The 19,991-nt window shown below is 39.6% G+C and overlaps 1 protein-coding gene across 1 annotated transcript in view; it reads right to left on the reverse strand.

Moving 5' to 3' along the window:
* Positions 1–19,991, reverse strand: part of LOC114215223 (fatty acid desaturase 2-like protein FADS2B) — a 42,243-nt gene that overhangs the window by 7,890 nt on the left and 14,362 nt on the right. Inside the window, exons 3-6 of the mRNA XM_028111109.2 lie at positions 15,302–15,499; positions 13,744–13,845; positions 9,088–9,213; positions 5,893–5,953 (exon numbers count right to left, since the gene is read on the reverse strand). Of these exons, the coding sequence (XP_027966910.2) occupies positions 5,893–5,953; positions 9,088–9,213; positions 13,744–13,845; positions 15,302–15,499 (487 nt within the window). The remainder of the gene's footprint in view (positions 1–5,892; positions 5,954–9,087; positions 9,214–13,743; positions 13,846–15,301; positions 15,500–19,991) is intronic.

Here is a 19,991-nt window from a genome sequence, read left to right on the forward strand (position 1 = left end):
GAAGGAGAAGGTGACTATCATAGGAAGGGGCTGCAGAATTCCAGCAGTGGAAGGGGCAGCAGTGGGGATTGACCCCCATACCTCAAAAAATGGGCCCACAGGCCATCCTGGTCAGGCATGTTACAGATGACTACTGGTGCCCAACATTTGGGCAAATCAGATAATCTGCAACAGAGTCTCTCAATCCCAGCAATGTTGGCATTTTGGGCCTGGTAACTGCTTGTTGTTAAGGGCTGTCCTGTGTATTGTAGGGGGTTTAACAGAACCACTGGCTTCTACCTACTGGGTACCAGCCCTATCCCTTCCCCTCCATTGTGTTAACCAAAAATGTCTTCAGACATTTTTGTCTAAGTCCCACTGGGACAACATTTTTCTGGTAGAGGACACTGATCTACAGGAAATATTTGGGACCTTCCCTGATTTTGTCTTATTTCTCAAATGTGTAAGCATTTTTTAGATGACCGTATTTTAGGGTTCCATGAAAACTTTCTTTGTGAATTGCCATGAATTTGATTTTGGTTAAGAAGAAAGCATTTTTAATTCTTTCAAAGAAGCAGCTTCTAGTTTTGTTGATCTGTTCTGTTTTTTTTTTTTTTTTTGATTTATATATCATTGATTTCTGCTTTAATCTTTTTTTGTGTGCATTTTTAAAATTTTATCATGTTATGTTGATCACCATACATTACATCATTAGTTTTTGATGTAGTGTTCCATGATTCATTGTTTGTGTATAACACCCTGTGCTCCATTCAGTACGTGCCCTCTTTAATACTCATCACCAGGCTAACCCATCCCCCCACCCCCTCCCCTCTAGAACCCTCAGTTTATTTCAGAGTCCATAGTCTCTCATGGTTCATCTCCCCCTCCAATTTCCGCCCTTTCATTTTTCCCTTCCTGCTGTCTTCTTCTTCTTTTTTTTTTTTAACATATAATGTATTATTTGTTTCAGAGGTACAGGTCTGTGATTCAACAGTCTTAGACAATTCACAGCGCTCACCATAGCACATACCCTCCCCAATGTCTATCACCCAGTGACCCCATGCCTCCCACCCCCACCACTCCAGCAACCTTCAATTTGTTTCCTGAGATTAAGAATTCCTCATATCAGTGAGATCATATGATACATGTCTTTATCTGATTGACTTACTTCACTCAGCATAATACCCTCCAGTTACATCCACGTCATTGCAAATTGCAAGACTTCATTCCTTTTGATGGCTGCGTAATATTCCATTGTTTATCTTCTTTATCCATTCATCTGTCGATGGACATCTTGGTTCTTTCCATAGTTTGGCTATTGTGGACATTGCTGCTATAAACATCGGGGTGCATGTACCCCTTCAGATTGCTACATTTGTATCTTTGTGGTAAATACCCAGTAGTGCAATTGCTGGGTTGTGTGGTAGCTCTATTTTCAACTTTTTGGGGAACCTCAATAGTGTTTTCCAGAGTGGCTGCACCAGCTTGCATTCCCACTGACAGTGTAGGAGGGTTCCCCTTTCTCCGCATCCCCACCAACATCTGTCATTTCCTGACTTGTTAATTTTAGACATTCTGACTGGTGTGAAGTGGTATCTCATTGAGGTTTTGATTTGGATTTCCCTGATGCCGAGAGATGTTGAGCACTTTTTCATGTGTCTGTTGGCCATTTGGATGTCTTCTTTGGAAAAATGTCTGTTCATGGCTTCTGCCCATTTCTTGATTGGATTATTTGTTCTTTGGGTGTTGAGTTGGATAAGTTCTTTATAGATTTTGGATACTAGCCCTTTATCTGATATGTCATTTGCAAATATCTTCTCCCATTCTGTCGGTTGTATTTTGGTTTTGTGGACTGTTTCTTTTGCTGTGCAAAAGCTTTTTATCTTGATGAAATCCCAATAGTTCATCTTTGCCCTTGCTTCCCTTGCCTTTGGCGATGTTTCTAGGAAGAAGTTGCTGCGGCTGAGGTCGAAGAGGTTGCTGCCTGTGTTCTCCTTTAGGATTTTGATGGACTCCTGTCTTACATTTAGGTCTTTCAACCATTTTGAGTCAATTTTTGTGTGTGGTGTAAGGCAATGGTCCAGTTTCATTCTTCTGCATGTGGCTGTCCAATTTTTCCAACACCATTTGTTGAAGAGACTGTCTTTTTTCCATGGACATTCTTTCCTGGTTTGTCAAAGATTAGTTGACCATAGAGTTGAGGGTTCATTTCTGGGTTCTCTACTATGTTCCATTGATCGATGTGTCTGTTTTTGTGCCAGTACCATACTGTCTTGATGATGACAGCTTTGTAATAGAGCTAGAAGTCTGGAATTGTGATGCCTCCAGCTTTGCTTTTCTTTTTCAACATTCCTCTGGCTATTCGGGGTCTTTTCTGGTTCCATACAAATTTTAGGATTATTTGTTCCATTTCTTTGAAAAAAGTGGATGGTATTTTGATAGGGATTGCATTAAATGTGTAGATTGCTCTAGGTAGCATTGACATCTTCACAATATTTTTTCTTCCAATCCATGAGCATGGATTTAATTTCTCTTTCTTCTGTCTTGTTGTTGGTGTATTGGAATGCCACTGATTTCTGTGCATTGATTTTATATCCTGCCACTTTACTGAATTCCTGTATGAGTTCTAGCAGTTTTGGGGTGGAGTCTTTTGGGTTTTCCACATAAAGTATCATATCATCTGCAAAGAGTGAGAGTTTGACTTCTTCTTTGCTGATTTGGTTGATTTCTGCTTTAATTTTTATTATTTCTCTTCTCCTGCCGGATTTGGGCTTTATTTGATGTTCTTTTTCTGGCTCCTTCAGGTGTAAGGTTAGGTTGTGTATTTGAGACCTTTCTTGTTTGTTGAGAAAGGCTTGTATTACTATATACTTCCCTCTTAGGACCACCTTTGCTGTATCTCAAAGGTTCTGAACTGTTGTGTTTTCATTTTCATTTGTTTCCATGTATTTTTTAAATTCATCTTTAATTTTCTGGTTGACCCATTCATTCTTTAGTAGGATGCTCTTTAACCTCCATGTATTTGTGTTCCTTCCAAATCTTTTCTTGTGATTGAAATCAAGAAATCAATTCTTTTTACAATTGCAGCAAAACCCGTAAGATACCTAGGGATAAACCTAACCAAAGAGGCAAAGGATCTGTACTCTGAAAACTATAGAACGCATATGAAAGAAATTGAGGAAGACACAAAGAAATGGAAAAACATTCCATGCTCATGGATTGGAAGAACAAATATTGTTAAAATGTCTATGCTTCCCAGAGCAATCTACACATTCAATGCAATCCCTATCAAAATACCATCAGCATTTTTCATAAATCTGGAACAAATAATCCTAAAATTTGTATGGAACCAGAAAAGAGCGCAAATCACCAGGGGAATGTTGAAATAGAAAACCAAAGCTGGAGGCATCACAATTCTGGACTTCAAACTTTATTACAAAACTATAATCCTCAAGACAGTATGATACTGGCCCCCAAACAGACACATAGATCATAGAACAGAATAGAGAACCCTGAAGTGGACCTTCAACTCTGTGGTCAACTAATCTTTGACAAAGCAGGAAAGAATATCCAATGGAAAAAGGGCAGCCTCTTCAATAAATTGTGCCAGGAAAATTGGATAGTCACATGTAGAAGAATGAAACTGGACCACTTTCTTACACCAAACACAAGAATAAACTCAAAATGGATGAAAGACCTAAATATGAGACAAGAATCAATCAAAATCCTAGGGGAGAACACAAGCAGCAACTACTTCCACCTTGGCTGCAGCAACTTCTTGCTAGTCACGTCTCCAAAGGCAAGGGAAACAAGGCAAAAATGAACTATTGGGACTTCATCAAAATGAGACACTTTTGCACAGCAAAGGAAATAGTCAACAAAACTAAAAGACAACCTACAGAATGGGAGAAGATATTTGCAAATGACAATCATATAAAGGGCTGGTATCAAAGATCCATAAAGAACTTATCAAACTCAAGACCCAAAAAACAAACAATCCAGTCAAGAAATGGGCAGAAGACATGAACAGACATTTTTCCAAAGAAGACATCCAAATGGCCAACAGACACATGAAAAAATGTTCCACATCGCTCAGCATAAGGGAAATCCAAATCAAAACCTCAATGAGATACCACCTCACACCAGTCAGAATGGCTAAAATTAAGTCAGGAAACAACAGATGTTGGCAAGGATGCAGAAAAAGGGGAACCCTCTTATACTGTTGGTGGGAGTGCAAGCTGGTATAGCCACTCTGGAAAACAGTATGGAGGTTCCCCAAGAAGTTTAAAATAGATCTACCCTGTGATCCAACAATTGCACTACTAGGTATTTACCCCAAAGATACAAATGTAGTGATCCGAAGGGGCACCTGCACCCCAATGTTTATAGCAGCAATGTCCACAATAGCCAAACTATGGAAAGGGCCCAGATGTCCATTGACAGATGAATGGATAAAGAAGATATGGTATATATACACAATGGAATGGAATATTACTCAGCCAACAAAATGAATGAACTCTTGCAATTTGCAATGACAAGGATGGAACTAGAGATATTATGCTAAGTTAAATAAGTCAGTCAGAGAAAGAGAAATACCATATGATTTCACTCATATGTCAAATTTAAGAAACAAAACAGATGAACATAAAGGAAGGGAAGAAAAAATACAGTAAGATGAAAATTGGGAGGGAGGCAAACCATAAGAGATGCTGAACTCTAGGAAACAAACTGAAGGTTGCTGGAGGGGAGGTGGTGTGGGGAAGGGGTATTTGGGTGATGGGCATTAAGGAGGGCACTTGATATAATGAGCACTGGGTGTTATATGCAACTGATGAATCACTAAATTCTACCTCTGAAACTAAAAACAACAACAACAACAAAACATTTTTGCTTATGATATTTTTATCAGTATCAGAATTATTTAGCTGCCTATTGTCTTTCAAGCTTGAACCCATATTCAGATTTATTATATATATATATTTGTACATACATGTGATTTTCACTTATATTGGGTGCAACTATCATAAAGAATTTCCAGTGACTTGTGTTTATGAGGTGGGAGTTTAAACATTTGCAGGATTATTGAACTTCAAACGTTGAATAGAAATGCCAACTGTTCTCCACTGAGAAACTGAACAAAGTTCTATATCTTAACAGCTATGCTCTTCTTGAGAGCTTTTTGATGTCAATGATACCAGCTTAGAAATTAAAAACCCTTTATCTTACAAAATACACTTTGAAAGTTGGAAGGTTTTTTTGTGTGTTTTAAAGCATCTTTACAGTTGATTGTTCAAATATTGGCTTTCTGTAAAAAAAAAAATCATGCTAATTTTAGGCTGTTTGTAGTAGACTATTAATAAATTTTGCTGCTTGGGCCATTTTAATTACTACCTTAAAAGTAAAATATATACTGACATGTATCTACATGTCTCTGTCCACCAAAATATCTTCTGCAGCTGTAGGTAGGCCATGGGAGTAGCCATCTCTCTTTCACGCAGAAGCTTTACAGGTGCCTTTTATTCCCAAGACTACATTTTCTGGCTTCACACTGTCAATACTCTGGCATTCTTTTCTTATCTCTTTTTCTTCCCTATCCAAATACCACTATTCTTTTCTTCTTGAAAGGTGGTGAGCCTTTCAAAGACAAGAGTCCCAGATGCAAGATCCCTTGATTGGCATTGTGACTTCCATCTCTCTTGAAGCATCTCATGAGATGCACATTAAAAATGTCTATTTGCTTTTCCATTTTCCTTTTCAGAGTTTTGCTCCAGGAAGCCTAAAATAAGACATGCTGCTTTTCCCAGTCACAAGAAGACATGGGCTGGTCTCTCTGTGAGAGCACTGCAAACATGCCATCTGGCTTGACTTGATGGGATGATAAAGAATGTGGCTTGGAGCCACTTGGAAACTCACCCATGTAGAAATACAGGTGCTGCTTTTCATAGTCGATGTATTTGATTTTCTTCTTACCATACTGAATGGAGAGAGAAATAAAACTAAAATAAGAGACAAGACTTCTGGTCATTACACTTAAGGACAATGCTGTGTGTGTGTTTGTGTGTGTGTGTCTAAAATCTCTATAGAAAGAGCCATCTGGTCAGAGTTTGTTGGCTGTCAAATTTGAGGCACTAAAAGAACCAGAACTGTAATAAGAGGAAATACTGAGGCATCTTTTTGCTTTAATTAAATGTGGGTAATTCTCGCATTTGACTATGGGGATGGTGATTAAAAAAAAAATTCCCTATGGAAGCCATTTTGAAACTTTTTGTACTTATATGGAGTGGAGTGGTGATCAAAAGAGATATTTCTGCTGAGTTTTCCTAGCTCATCTTAACTGTGGTGTTTAGAATTCTGCTTGAAGCCCAGTCTCCATCTCCATCCATTCATCCAACAGATATTTATCAAATGATCATGTGGTAAAAGATATAGGCATGGCGGGGCACCTGGGTGGCTCAGTTGGTTGGGCGACTGCCTTCGGCTCAGGTCATGATCCTGGAGTCCCGGGATCGAGTCCCACGTCGGGCTCCCTGCTCAGCGGGGAGTCTGCTTCTCCCTCTGACCCTCTTCCCTCTCGTGCTCTCTATCTCTCATTCTCTCTCTCTCTCAGATAAATAAATAAAATCTTTAAAAAAAAAAGATACAGGCATGGCCCCTCTTATCTCTCCCATCTTCTCTCCTTTATGTTCTTATCATGTATCTCACACTGTGATTTACTATTTTTTTTAAGATTTTTAAAATATATTTTTGAAAGAGAGAGAATGAGAGAGAGAGAGACCACATGAGAGGGGGGAGGGTCAGAGGGAGAAGCAGACTCCCTGCTGAGCAGGGAGTCCGATGCGGGACCCGATCCAGGGACTCCAGGATCATGACCTGAGCTGAAGGCAGTCGCTTAACCAACTGAGCCACCCAGGCACCCCTGTGATTTACTATTTCTAAGGCATAATGATATTATATATATCTTTTTAGGGGGGAGGGAGGGGCAGTTAGAGGGAGAGGGAGAATCTTAAGCAGGTTCCATGCCCAGTGCAGAGCTGAAGTGGGGCTTGATCTCACAACTTTGAGATCATGATCCAAAATCAAGAGTCAGATGCTTAACCAACTGAGCTACCCAGGCACCTCTACATATAATCTTAATACTGGGAATTTGATTCATTTTCTAGGAGTCTCCTTAGTTAATTTAGTCTGTGCTCAGCACACAAGGGCAGCAAATACCCCAAGGGGAGGCTTAGAGGTAATGATTATATCTCCAATACCTAGTAGACATACAATAAATCTTTAGCTGAAAGAATGAATGAATAAATGAAAATTTATATTTCTATATTTTTACTATAGTTCACTTGGTCACAACACTATGGGCAGCATTTGATTTCTTCTCTCCCCCATTCTGTTGATACCTTCCCTCTTACATATAGACTTCTTTTCCTATTTGGATAGCAGGGTTGACTCTTTCTTTTCTTACTGTCATAGATAAAAAGAAATATCACGGTGATGATATAATAAGAGCTGTTTGCAGTTATTCCCAAACCTCCAGATATTTAAGTAGTGGGAAACATGGAAAAAAGAGCAGGTGGAAAATTCCTGGGAGATGGCACACCTAGATGGAGGACTGACTTTGAGTATCATTCCAAAGGAGGGCTCTACATCTTCCAGAACGTGAGCATAGGTAGAAAGGTTGGCAGTAAAATGAGAAGGAAGGGAAAGTTCAAGGCTCTTCAGAATCATTTTTTATGTAAGATAACTGAATTTTAGAGTTTAAATAATTTTAAGCAAAGCTTTGGACAGTAACTGTGAAACTATATCACATAGAACCCTAAGGTCTAGGGACGTGTCCCAAGAACAGCTGTAAAACTTGGAGAGGTGACCTCCATCATTTGTAAAGAGGTAGCATATGTATTGAACATAGCCCTAAAGAAGGTACTTCTGGAGAGGGTCTGCCTGCTTCATAAAAGTCAGTAAGACAAATCCTCGCTCTGTGGGGATGATTAGAGAAATCAGTGTCACAATTTTGGTGATAGGAGTCCACAACCATCAGAGAGGTCCAACTTGATTGTGGAGCCATTTGTCAAAAGCAACCAATTCATGATCACAGCCAAAGACTTTTTTTTTTTAATCCAGTCAAGAGACTCGTTCTTAATTCAGCTGGAGAAGGTTGGGTCTTCCAAAGCTGAGAAAACTTATTTTCAAAAAGCTGCACAATTTTTGGTTTATGTGGCGCCAAGTGCAGGCAGAAACTGACAGAGCTATACTCTTTTATTTTAATAAAACTCCTAAATTCTTTTAGGAAATAGCAGCCTCTTTCTAAGTACCAGGATCTATCATTTCTCTTGGAGGAGAAATACCTTTCTGTGATTATCCTTGTACCTCTTTGTTGAAGTAAGACTTTCTCCTAAAAAATTTGGTAAAAGTCCTTCACATGATGATTTTAAGTTGAGGTTACAAAAAAACCCAGAAACTGAGAAATTCTGGAATTGACTTTTCCCCTCCTTTTTCTATTGTTTAAGAAGTCCAAATTAGAGGTGAGATCTCTCAGTGTCCTACAAAGTATTTGGCCTGTGGTTCATGTATAAATGAACCAAATAAACATGAACTAAAAATATCAGCATAGCTTTTTCTAACTGAGCTAGAATTAGGTGAGATAACTAGTTGTTCAGGTATTTGTGATTTAATGCTTACTGAATGTACTGACATGTTTTTTCTGAATGAATGTCTCCATGTCCTCATTAAACTTTGGAGAATCATTGTCAACCTTAGTCATCTGGTTTCACTATCTAACATCTTGTGTTTCCTCAGAGGTAGTGATGGCAATTGAACAGGGATCTGTCACCGGGATTGCTCAAGCAGGATGATATGGGTTATCATATTTCCTGTTGTAGGAGGTTGGCTGGATGTCCTTTAAGGTCATAGAATCACATGCTCTACATCTCCTTCTATTCAAACAACCCCAGATTCGGTTATTTCATGTTTGTGTCCTGGACTTAAAAGAGACATGGTCTGAGAATGTGCTTGAAATGGGAACCTCCTACTTAATTTTTCCTGGACGAGACCATAGATGTTTCCAGGAACCACTTCCAGGAACATTTCTCATGTGCTCGGGAATTCTAAACATACCTTGACAGGTTGTAAATCTCCAACCAGGAAAAGTGGGCCCACATTAATATCTGGGTCTTTGGGGTAGATGTTTGGTTTTACATGATGTTGGAAGTGTTGGTAATTCCACCATTTTGTTGATAGGCCCTGAGGAGAAAAGAGGGTTCATTAGTGGCAAGATTTCTCTTCTGAAATGTCCTTCTCTGTCAGAGTTTTCTACATGCATCTCTAAAGTCAAAGTAAGATATCTGAGCTTCTTGAACTTGCTCCTGGGTCACAGAATGACTTATTGGACAAAGGCTTTCAAAACCTACAAACAAATAATTGTGTGATCCAGGAACACAAATTCAGACTAATGCAATTCCTGATCATGAAATTTCATAAAAACCTGTTGCAATGAGATGTTTTTCCAACTCCCTTTCTTTGGAGGGGGGTCCTCATTTAAAAAAATTCTGAAGGTGGATAGGGCAAAGAGTATTCTTATTTTACAAATAAAGAAAACTCAGCTCTTAAATTTTAATTAGCTCTGGGGAACAATGGTGCTAGGAATCCTGCTTCAATGAGTATTTCAAAGAATCATGGATCTGAAATGATTTCTTAGGGGGGCTTGGCTCAGATCATTGGATGTTCAGGCTTCAATGCTCTCATATAAAAATAAATTAGAATAAAAATATTTGAATTGATGCCAAGCTCAAATCATCTCTGATTAGGTTGTTTGTGATTTTCTCTCTCTCAATGACAGTCTGAAGGTTTTAAGAGAGCTAAGATTTGGGAGTACATTGATGTGGTTTCATATCCTGGATGTATAAATACTATTGTGTGGTTTCGGTAAATTTCACCCTCTTTGAGGCTCTATTCCATCTTCAGTAAATGTAATATAATGACAAGTACCTTCGTGAGTTGTTTGTGGAGACATGAGATGATGTATGTGTAATGTTGGCATATTGAGATACCAAATTTCTCCTCTTTTCCCCTACTACATTAATCACTACAGAAGAATGAAGAGCATTTGTGTTTTTATTGCATATTTGACCTCTCTCAGTAACTGGCTATATGTATTTTAGATCTTCACTGTTCAATACAGTAGCCACGAGCCACATGCTGGTTGTTGAGCATTTGAAATATGACTGGTCAAATTAAGATGGGCTGTATGTGTATAATACTAGATTTTGAGACTCAGGATGAAAAAAGGAGTGTAAAATACATATTAATGATTTTTCTGTTGATTAGATGTTGAAATGAAAATATTTTGAATATATATATATGGGTAATAAGGGTACCTTTTAAAATTTGGCTATTAGAAAATTTAAAATGATTTATGTCATTTTAATGTGGCTTGCCTTATATTTCTGTTGGACTATGCTGGTCTAGACACTGATATCTGCTGTAGAGGGGGTTGGGCATGTTTGAAAATCTGCAAGTGTTAACCTTGTCTTTCCGTGGTCCTTTTGCAGAGTCCTCTCTTAGCAAACTCCTCCCAACCCTATCCATCAGGAGAGATATTCTCTTTTCACCTCTAACCCACTCCCTACCATCCATTAGTGAAATCTCTCTTCCTCCATCCCAGATCTCTCCCCTGAACCTCATGTTTGAAAGGGCAGTCATTTTCCAAATATTTCCTTTTGGATGGCTCATGATATGTCAAACTCAATGTGTATTCATCAATTTTTATTCCCCCTTCTGGGGCTCCACTGCACTCTGCCCTTCTCCCATCAAACTGCATACCCCCCACTCACTCTTACAGCTGTGCATTTGCCCTTTTATTGACCCATTCATTATTTATTTTGAAGTACATCCCATGCATCAGACATGGACCCAAACATTTGGAATATAAAGTCAGATGTGATAAAATGGGGTTCCCACACTTATGAAACATACAACCTCAATGGGACCAGTAAGCACATAAGGACACTGTGATAAGCAATGATTCACTTTGTTAATTAAATCTTTTGAGAGCCAACATTTTGGCCTCTTCCACCAACTGACTGTACCTTTGCAGTCATGACTATCTGTGGAAACTGGTAATAGGAGAGACAAGTTTTGATTCATGATAGGTTGGGGAGCAGATCTTGACAGCTCAAGGTTCTGAAGTTTTAGAACAGTGGTCAGAGTAATTATGGGTGTGATCTAAAGCAGCAGGCACTACCCTCACCCCCCAGGTCTGGAAGCCACAATTACTGGAGCCAAAGGATAGACTGATCCATGGGGAAGTGAAGATTATCAGCTGCATGCAAATAGGCTAGGCTGCCCACACCAAATGCCATCTAGAAACTACCCTAAGTCATTTCTTATTTCCAAGTGAGGTCCTTTCCTGGTGCTGTCTAAGTAATCCAAGCCTTGGCTTCAGGCATTTTTTGGCTTGAATTCAAATCCCTGCTACTGGATGTGTGTGGCCTTGGGCAAAATCCTCATCTGTGAAATAGATAAGAAGAGGATTACATGCTTCACACTCCTCCCTCCAAATTATTTTCAGATGTAGTCATGGAAACAGGATAGGCCAGATTTTCAAGGTAGGTCTTAGTATCAAATATTTTGTCTCTTTGTCCCTGTAACGTACTTGATTCTTAGAGTTTTCAAACTGTGTGGGTGTTGGGGGAGGGCAGTTGAAAGATATGCTACAGGGAGTCCATTTGGATTTTGGATTTGCACAGAAGTCCAAAATGTGTGCAGATATTTGGCAGTGTGCTTTCAGAAGGGCTCTTTTATTGCACAAATACTATGAAGACCAGACATACACATTTACTTAGTGCAGTGAGTGAAAAAAAATCCCCCCCCCCCAGATCTCAATATCTGTGCTTTTCCAGGGGGAGGGTAAATTGACATGAAATCAAGTTTTGAAATTTAAAATTGCTATGTACATAGAAGGTGAAGGTGTTGCTGCTTATATTATAATTTTCTTTGTTACCTCCCTCCTGCCTGCCTTTCCTTCTCACAGATAGTTTTCTCTCCTGCACAGAGTGAAGCTTATGTTCATTTTTCTCATGAATCACTGGTTTTGCCTGCAAAAAGGGCAGAGTACACTCAATTTGCCTTTAGAGCATTTCCCATTTACTTACTCCGTTCATGAATCATCAAGGTTATATTCATTTCAACTAGTGCAAAATTGTTTCTGGCAACACAATTTACAGAGGGAGAGAGAGAGCGGTGGAAGAATTTGGACCAATGGGAAAGCAGTGACTTTTTAAAAGGACCAGCAAGGGTGGAGCTTGAAATATTACCTATAGTGGCACCACATCAACTGTTAATTATCTCCAGGGCACATGAGTCCCCCTTTTCCTCTGACTTCCTCAAAACAGAGAGAATTGGAGAGCCCATTACCTAATTCTCACAAGGACAGAAGAAACTGTCTTTGTTTTTATTCTGTGGTAAAGATTTCTGAGTGAATACAGAAACACTTTGTCAATCTAGCACTGGTGGATAGAAGGCAGAGCAGTGTACCTACAGGAATTTTCCAGTTAAATGAGACTTGTCATGCAAAATGACAATATATTATTTATTCTAACCATTTTGAGTAACAGACATAATTCTAATATGAATCTAGATCCAACTCTGCTATTTAATCTACTTAAACTTAGTTTGCTCACCTGGAAAGAGGGTTGATAAGACTGTGATTTTAAGTATCTTCCAGTTCAATATAAAACCAGTGTGTTAGGGCAAAACAAATAGACTCTGAGTCAGTGCTTATGAGTTTTTCCTAAAGTGACCTAGCTCGGATGCAAGATTCAGCTTAGTGGAAGCCTTAGACGCACCTCTCCCCCTTTGGGCCAGAGTACATAGTCAATAAATCCCAGAATGTCATAGAAAAGCAGAGATTCAGTTTAAGTCCTAATATTAGAGATGAGAACACTGAAAGCCAGAGATAGAATATGACTCAGTCAAGATCACACAGGGAGCCTTATCATAGCCAGGCTAGAACCCACTTCTAGCAGTCCTGCACTGTTACCTTGGTTCACACATCCATCCATCCATCCATCCATCCACTCAACAAATGCTATTGAAGGCATAATATGCGCCAGGAACTCTGCTAGCTACATTGCAGTGGCACATAGGAGAGCGTGCCTGCCCTCCTAGAGCTTATGTTTGGGTTGTGAGGGGAGACAAGATCAACTACCATCATAACCACTGCTTTTTCCAGAAGTCTGGGGTTTGCAATCCTCAACTCTTGAATGGTGCCATCTGAACTTTCTTGTCCATTCTCTTTCTCTTCACTTTTATCTATTCTGCAGGCTTTCCTTTATTTCTTCATACCCTATCCTTCCAAGACTAATCAGGCTTGCTGGATTCCTGTAGCTTCCCAGCAGTAAATGTTCAGTCTCCTTCTATGAACACTCCCATTCGTGATTTTACAGGGCACAGTCCTTCTCCAATGAGGTGGTTTCTTAATGGGGTTCCAGGGATTAGGCCAAAGAGTTTATTAGGGTAAGAAAAGATATTGGAACTTCTCAAATAAAAATAAAGCTTTCCTCTGAAAAATTTAACATCCTCATTTTAACATATACGCTATAACATTATATACATATTAGCATATATATAGTATCTACATTATTAGTATATTTACACTTATTTGCAAATTTATTTGTACACAAACATTTTTTACTGACATGAGTGCACAAACTTGGAAACCACTGCATTAGGAAATGTTTGAGAATCCCATCACACTCCCCTAACATCCTGTACCTTGAGATGACTCAACAGAAATTTCTGCATCAGGTGGTTCCACTTGGACTTCGTAAACATGGAAAGGTGTCCCGTGTCATGCTGCAGAAATGAACTCTGACCCTAGAAGAGAGAAGTTGTTGTTAGAGAAGTTGGCGGGGGAGGGGGGTCAAGAAGAAATTAATAAATAAGCCTGCTTCTTTATTAGGAGCCCTTTGGAGAGGAACGGTGGGAGATCTCTTCTGACCCCAAGCCACAGTCACTTTCTATTTCCCACATGTTGCATTCTTTCCCGCTTGTGTGCCTTTGTCCATGGGGTTCTTACAGCTTAGAACATTTTCCTTGCCACTGTCAAAATCTTCCAGTGAGAATTAGAAAGAGTACGGCCTTTGGAGTCAGGCAGATTTGGGTTCTCAACTGTTCTTCACCATGTATGTATTGCATGGATCTTGGCAAGATACTCAGCAATCTGAACCTCAACTCTTCATATGATAAGTAGGGATAATAATACCTTACTCATGGACCATCGGGTAACTTAAATACCTACAAAGTGCCTGGCTTATGGTAAGCACCAAAAAATGTTTGTTACCTTTCCAGTTTCCAAAAGAACTGCTTTTCAATAAAAGCAAGTTGACATTTCAAGAAAAAAATTAACATAAAATTCTGGAATTAACATCGAAACCTTCCCTAGATATTCCAAGGAGAATTAAATGCCTCTTTCTGCTTCAACAGCACACGCTTGTTCCTCTTCTTGTCATTAATGTCATTTTGTCATGTAGTATGTTTAGCAATTTGAACATCAATCTCCTGCACTTGAAGACTCTTCCCAAAGGCAGGAACCAGGTGCATTTCCTGTCATGTCCACAACAGTGTTGTGCTCACAGAAGGCCATGATCAGAGATTCATACTTCATTCAACAAAGATTTATCAAATGTTCTGCTATGTGCCAGTTGATTATCATTTATGGTGGAATCCATACGTTCTTTTTTTAAAAAAATTTAAATTCCAGTTAGTTAACATACAGTATAATATTAGGTTCAGGTGTATAATATAGTGATTCAACACTTGCATACAACCCCCATAGTGTTCATCACAAGTGCCTTCCTTAGTTCCCATGACCTATTTTACCCACCCCCTTACCCCCCTCCTCTCTGACAACTGTCAGTGTGTTCTCTGTAGTTGAGATTCTGTTTCTTGGTTTGCCTCTATCTCTTTGTTGGTTGGAAGGTGAATACAAGATAAAAGTGAGTGTTACATGGCTGACAAAGGACTTCAGTTACTAAACTGGTATGTAGAGAATTGGGTGAAAAGTAGAATGTGTTATGAATTGAGTATTTCCTATGTGCCAGTCACTGTGCTAGGCATTTTACATATTAACTTGTTTAGTCCAGAATATTTCCATAAACAATTGTTATCCCACTTTACAGAAAAAAGAACTGGGGTCTGGCAAGGTGTGTCAGACACTGATGAGTAGCTTGCCAGGAAGTGTCAGGCAGCAGCTGGTGCCAGTCTAAAGAGAGAAGGAAACATTTTGAACCTTCCCCCTAAGCCACTGCCTGAGCTTAGGCTACCTGCTTACCTGGGAAATTACGAGAAGGAAGGAAATGAATATTGTCACAAGCCAGCCATTGCCAAAATGCCACACCATTAGCCAAGCCAGGGTCTCCAAAATCAAGATCTGGGCCAAGTGAAGGAAGAAGAACACCCGGTTGGCCTTGAACATGTTCATGGCCTCTAATGTTCTTCGCAGTTCTTGGAAATCTTCCACCAACTGGGACTGAGAAATAAATATTCAGGGAAGGAATTAGTTCCCTCAGGGAACACAAATGAACACAGTGAATAATCTATTTTATTAGCTTATTAATATCTTAATCTTAATGAATAGAAATTTATTGATATTAATATGTTTAATTGGGCAAAATTAAAAACATAAAACCATGAGCAAACAAAACCTTTTAAAAAGTTATGATAATATATATATGTATATATATATATATATATTTTTTTTTTTTTTTCTGGAGAAGAGAAAGATGAGTAGTGATAAACCATGAGTATTGTTTCAGGTGTTGATTGATCTCTGATTATGCTATTGTCTATATGGATACCCCATACTTAGGGGTACAGTTTACACAGTGTTTTCTATGTCATCAGCAGTTTAGTATGTGTGAAGGGCTCTTTCGTTAAAGATTATGACAGCAAAATACAGTTCACCTAGATTAGCTCAAAGGATGACTTTCCTGTGAGCTGCTTGATGGAGCCCTAGAAACAAGACAGGATCTCTGGTGGTGTTAGTGTTTGTCTGTTGCCCTGTATGGGGGTCCTGGTTCCATGTTTGTGTAACAGGTGTACGTGCATGTGTGTGTATGTACAAGGCTAGTATTGGTTTACCAGCTTGCCAGTCAGACTGGAGAATCAGTGCAAGGTCTGCAAAGAGATATCTTTTAGCTTAACGACTAATGGGTTTGAAACCAGGACAGTTGACATAGTGACCAGGGTATGAGAAAGAGACCAGGATGGTTCAGATACACCAAAGGAGAGACATTTGCAGTATCAGAAGAAAAAACTATGAACAAAATTCTAGAAGCAAACATTTTCATTTCAAAATTCACTGATTCAACTTTTAAAAGATCTGCTGCCTAGGTTCATTTCTCAAGCTGTTATCAACTTCGGAATTCTGGTAGCCACGGATAATCTTAAGAGGCCATCTCTTAGAGTGCCTTCCATCCTGGTCATCTTTTCCAACCCATTTATTGTACAGAGCAGGAGTTCAGCAAGCCCAGAAGAGTGACTGCTCTGAAATCAGCAAGTCAGTGACAGATGCAGGACTTCAACTTATGCCACCTGACACAAGTGTTGTGCTCAAACTAATTGTCTGTATGCATATATCTGAGTATATATGTGTTATTTTACACACATATGAATATATCTGTGTATCCCTATAGATGTACTAAAGAAAATTTACAACAGACCTTTTCTCCCACAGACCAATACTCCTTTAGATAATGAATGATTGTCTTATAGCTCTCAACCATTAGTGGACTTTCTTTTCCACTGAGAAAATTTTAGGAAAAACAATTAAGTTCTGCATCATTTTCTCTTTTTAAACCGAAAGCCTCCTGCTCTAAATGATGGGGACATATCTGGAGGTTTGTCAATTGCTGGTGTCACCGCTGAGTTCATGATAATGATAGTATCTAAAATTTATTGAGCATGTACTATGTTCCAGACACTGTGCTAACTTGAAATGCATTTAACTCTTTCCATAATCCCCCAATATCTCCTAGGAGGTTGGTGCTACTGTTGTTGCTATTTTACAGAGAGAGAGAAACTGAGTCATGGAGAGGTTTAGTAACTGGCCTGAACCCATACAACCTATGGCGGGGCTGGGCTGTGAGTTCAAATGTGCAGCCTCAGAGCCCTTGCTGTCAAATGCATTGTTGTGCGTCCTGACACATAGCTGTGCGGGATGCACGTGGACCTGAGGGGCGAGCATAAGTGTTTGTCCGAGGTCCGTCCCAAACCAGTTCTTTGTCCTCAGAGTCTGTTGTTTCTTGGCAAGTTTGTCTCCTCATTTCTTTTTTTTTTAATTTTTTTATTGTTATGTTAATCACCATATATTACATCATTTGTTTTGGTGTAGCGTTCCATGATTCATTGTTCGTTCATAACACCCAGTGCTCCATGCAGAATGTGCCCTCTTTAATACGCATCACCAGGCTAACCCATCCCCCTACCCTCCTCCCCTCTAGAAACCTCAGTTTGTTTTTCAGAGTCCATCATCTCTCCTGGTTCGTCTCCCCCTCTGACTTACTCCCCTTCATTCTTCCTCTCCTGCTATCTTCTTCTTTTCCTTTTTTCTTAAAATATGTTGCGTTATTAGTTTCAGAAGTACAGATCTGTGATTCAACAGTCTTACACAATTCACAGCGCTCACCGTAGCACATACCCTCCCCAATGTCTATCACCCAGCCACCCCATCCCTCCCACCCACCCCCGACTCCAGCAACCCTCAGTTTGTTCCTGAGATTAAGAATTCCTCATATCAGTGAGGTCATATGATACATGTCTTTCTCTGATTGACTTATTTCACTCAGCATAACACCCTCCAGTTCCATCCACGTCGTTGCAAATGGCAAGATCTCATTCCTTTTGATGGCTGCATAATATTCCATTGTGTATATATACCACTTCTTCTTTATCCATTCATCTGTCGATGGACATCTTGGCTCTTTCCACAGTTTGGCTCTTGTGGACATTGCTGCTATAAACATTGGGGTGCACGTACCCCTTCGGGTCCCTATATTTGTATCTTTGGGGTAAATACCCAGTAGTGCAATTGCTGGATCGGATGGTAGCTCTAATTTCAACTGTTTGAGGAACCTCCATACTGTTTTCCAGAGGGGTTGCACCAGCTTGCATTCCCACCAACAGTGTAGGAGGGTTCCCCTTTCTCCACATCCCCGCCAACATCTGTCGTTCCCTGACTTGTTAACTTTAGCCATTCTGACGGGTGTGAGATGGTATCTCATTGAGGTTTTGATTTGGATTTCCCTGATGCCGAGCGATGTTGAGCACTTTTTCATGTGCCTGTTGGCCATTTGGATGTCTTCTTTGGAAAAATGTCTGTTCATGTCTTCTGCCCATTTCTTGATTGGATTATTTGTTCTTTGGGTGTTGAGTTGGATAAGTTCTTTATAGATTTTGGATACTAGCCCTTTATCTGATAGGTCATTTGCAAATATTTTCTCCCATTCTGTCGGTTGTCTTTTGGTTTTGTGGACTGTTTCTTTTGCTGTGCAAAAGCTTTTTATCTTGTTGAAGTCCCAATAGTTCATTTTTGCCCTTGCTTCCCTTGCCTTTGGCGATGTTTCTAGGAAGAAGTTGCTGCGGCTGAGGTCGAAGAGGTTGCTGCCTGCGTTCTCCTTTAGGATTTGGATGGATTCCTGTCTCACGTTTAGGTCTTTCAACCATTTGGAGTCAATTTTTGTGTGTGGTGTAAGGAAATGGTCCAGTTTCATTCTTCTGCATGTGGCTGTCCAATTTTCCCAACACCATTTGTTGAAGAGACTGTCTTTTTTCCACTGGACATTCTTTCCTGCTTTGTCAAAGAGAAGTTGACCATAGAGTTGAGGGTCCATTTCTGGGCTCTCGATTCTGTTCCATTGATCTATGTGTCCGTTTTTGTGCCAGTACCATACTGTCTTGATGATGACAGCTTTGTAATAGAGCTGGAAGTCCGGAATTGTGATGCCACCAGCTTTGCTTTTCTTTTTCAAGATTCCTCTGGCTATTCGGGGTCTCTTCTGGTTCCATACAAATTTTAGGATTATTTGTTCCATTTCTTTGAAAAAAGTGGATGGCATTTTGATGGGGATTGCATTGAATGTGTAGATTGCTCTAGGTAGCATTGACATCTTCACAATGTTGGTTCTCCCAATCCATGAGCATGGAACGTTTTTCCATTTCTTTGTGTCTTCTTCAATTTCTTTCCTGAGTATTTTATAGTTTTCTGAGTACAGATCCTTTACCTCTTTGGTTAAATTTATTCCTAGGTATCTTATGGTTTTGGGTGCAATTGTGAATGGGATCGACTCCTTGATTTGTCTCTCTTCTGTCTTGTTGTTGGTGTATAGGAATGCCACTGATTTCTGTGCATTGATTTTATAGCCTGCTACTTGACTGAATTCCTGTATGAGTTCTAGCAGTTTTGGGGTGGAGTCTTTTGGGTTTTCCACATACAGTATCATATCATCTGCAAAGAGTGAGAGTTTGACTTCCTCTTTGCCGATTTGGATGCCTTTGATTTCTTTTTGTTGTCTGATTGCTGTGGCTAGGACTTCTAATACTATGTTGAATAGCAGTGGTGAGAGTGGACATCCCTGCCGCGTTCCTGACCTTAGGGGAAAAGCTCTCAGCCTTTCCCCATTGAGAATGATATTCGCTGTAGGTTTTTCGTAGATGGCTTTTATGATATTGAGGTATGTACCCTCTATCCCTATACTCTGAAGAGCTTTGATCAAGAAAGGATGCTGTACTTTGTCAAATGCTTTTTCTGCATCTATTGAGAGGATCATATGATTCTTGTTCTTTCTTTTGTTAATGTATTGTATCACGTTGATTGATTTGCGGATGTTGAACCAGCCTTGCAGCCCAGGGATAAATCCCACTTGGTCGTGGTGAATAATCCTTTTAACGTACTGTTGGATCCTATTGGCTAGGATTTTGGTGAGAATTTTTGCATCCATGTTCATCAAGGATATTGGTCTGTA

The sequence above is a fragment of the Eumetopias jubatus genome, unplaced genomic scaffold, assembly GCF_037043125.1.
Source record: "Eumetopias jubatus isolate StellerSeaLion01/CBP00866 unplaced genomic scaffold, mEumJub1_p1.0 scaffold_13, whole genome shotgun sequence".
In the NCBI taxonomy this organism is placed as follows: Eukaryota; Metazoa; Chordata; class Mammalia; order Carnivora; family Otariidae; genus Eumetopias; species Eumetopias jubatus.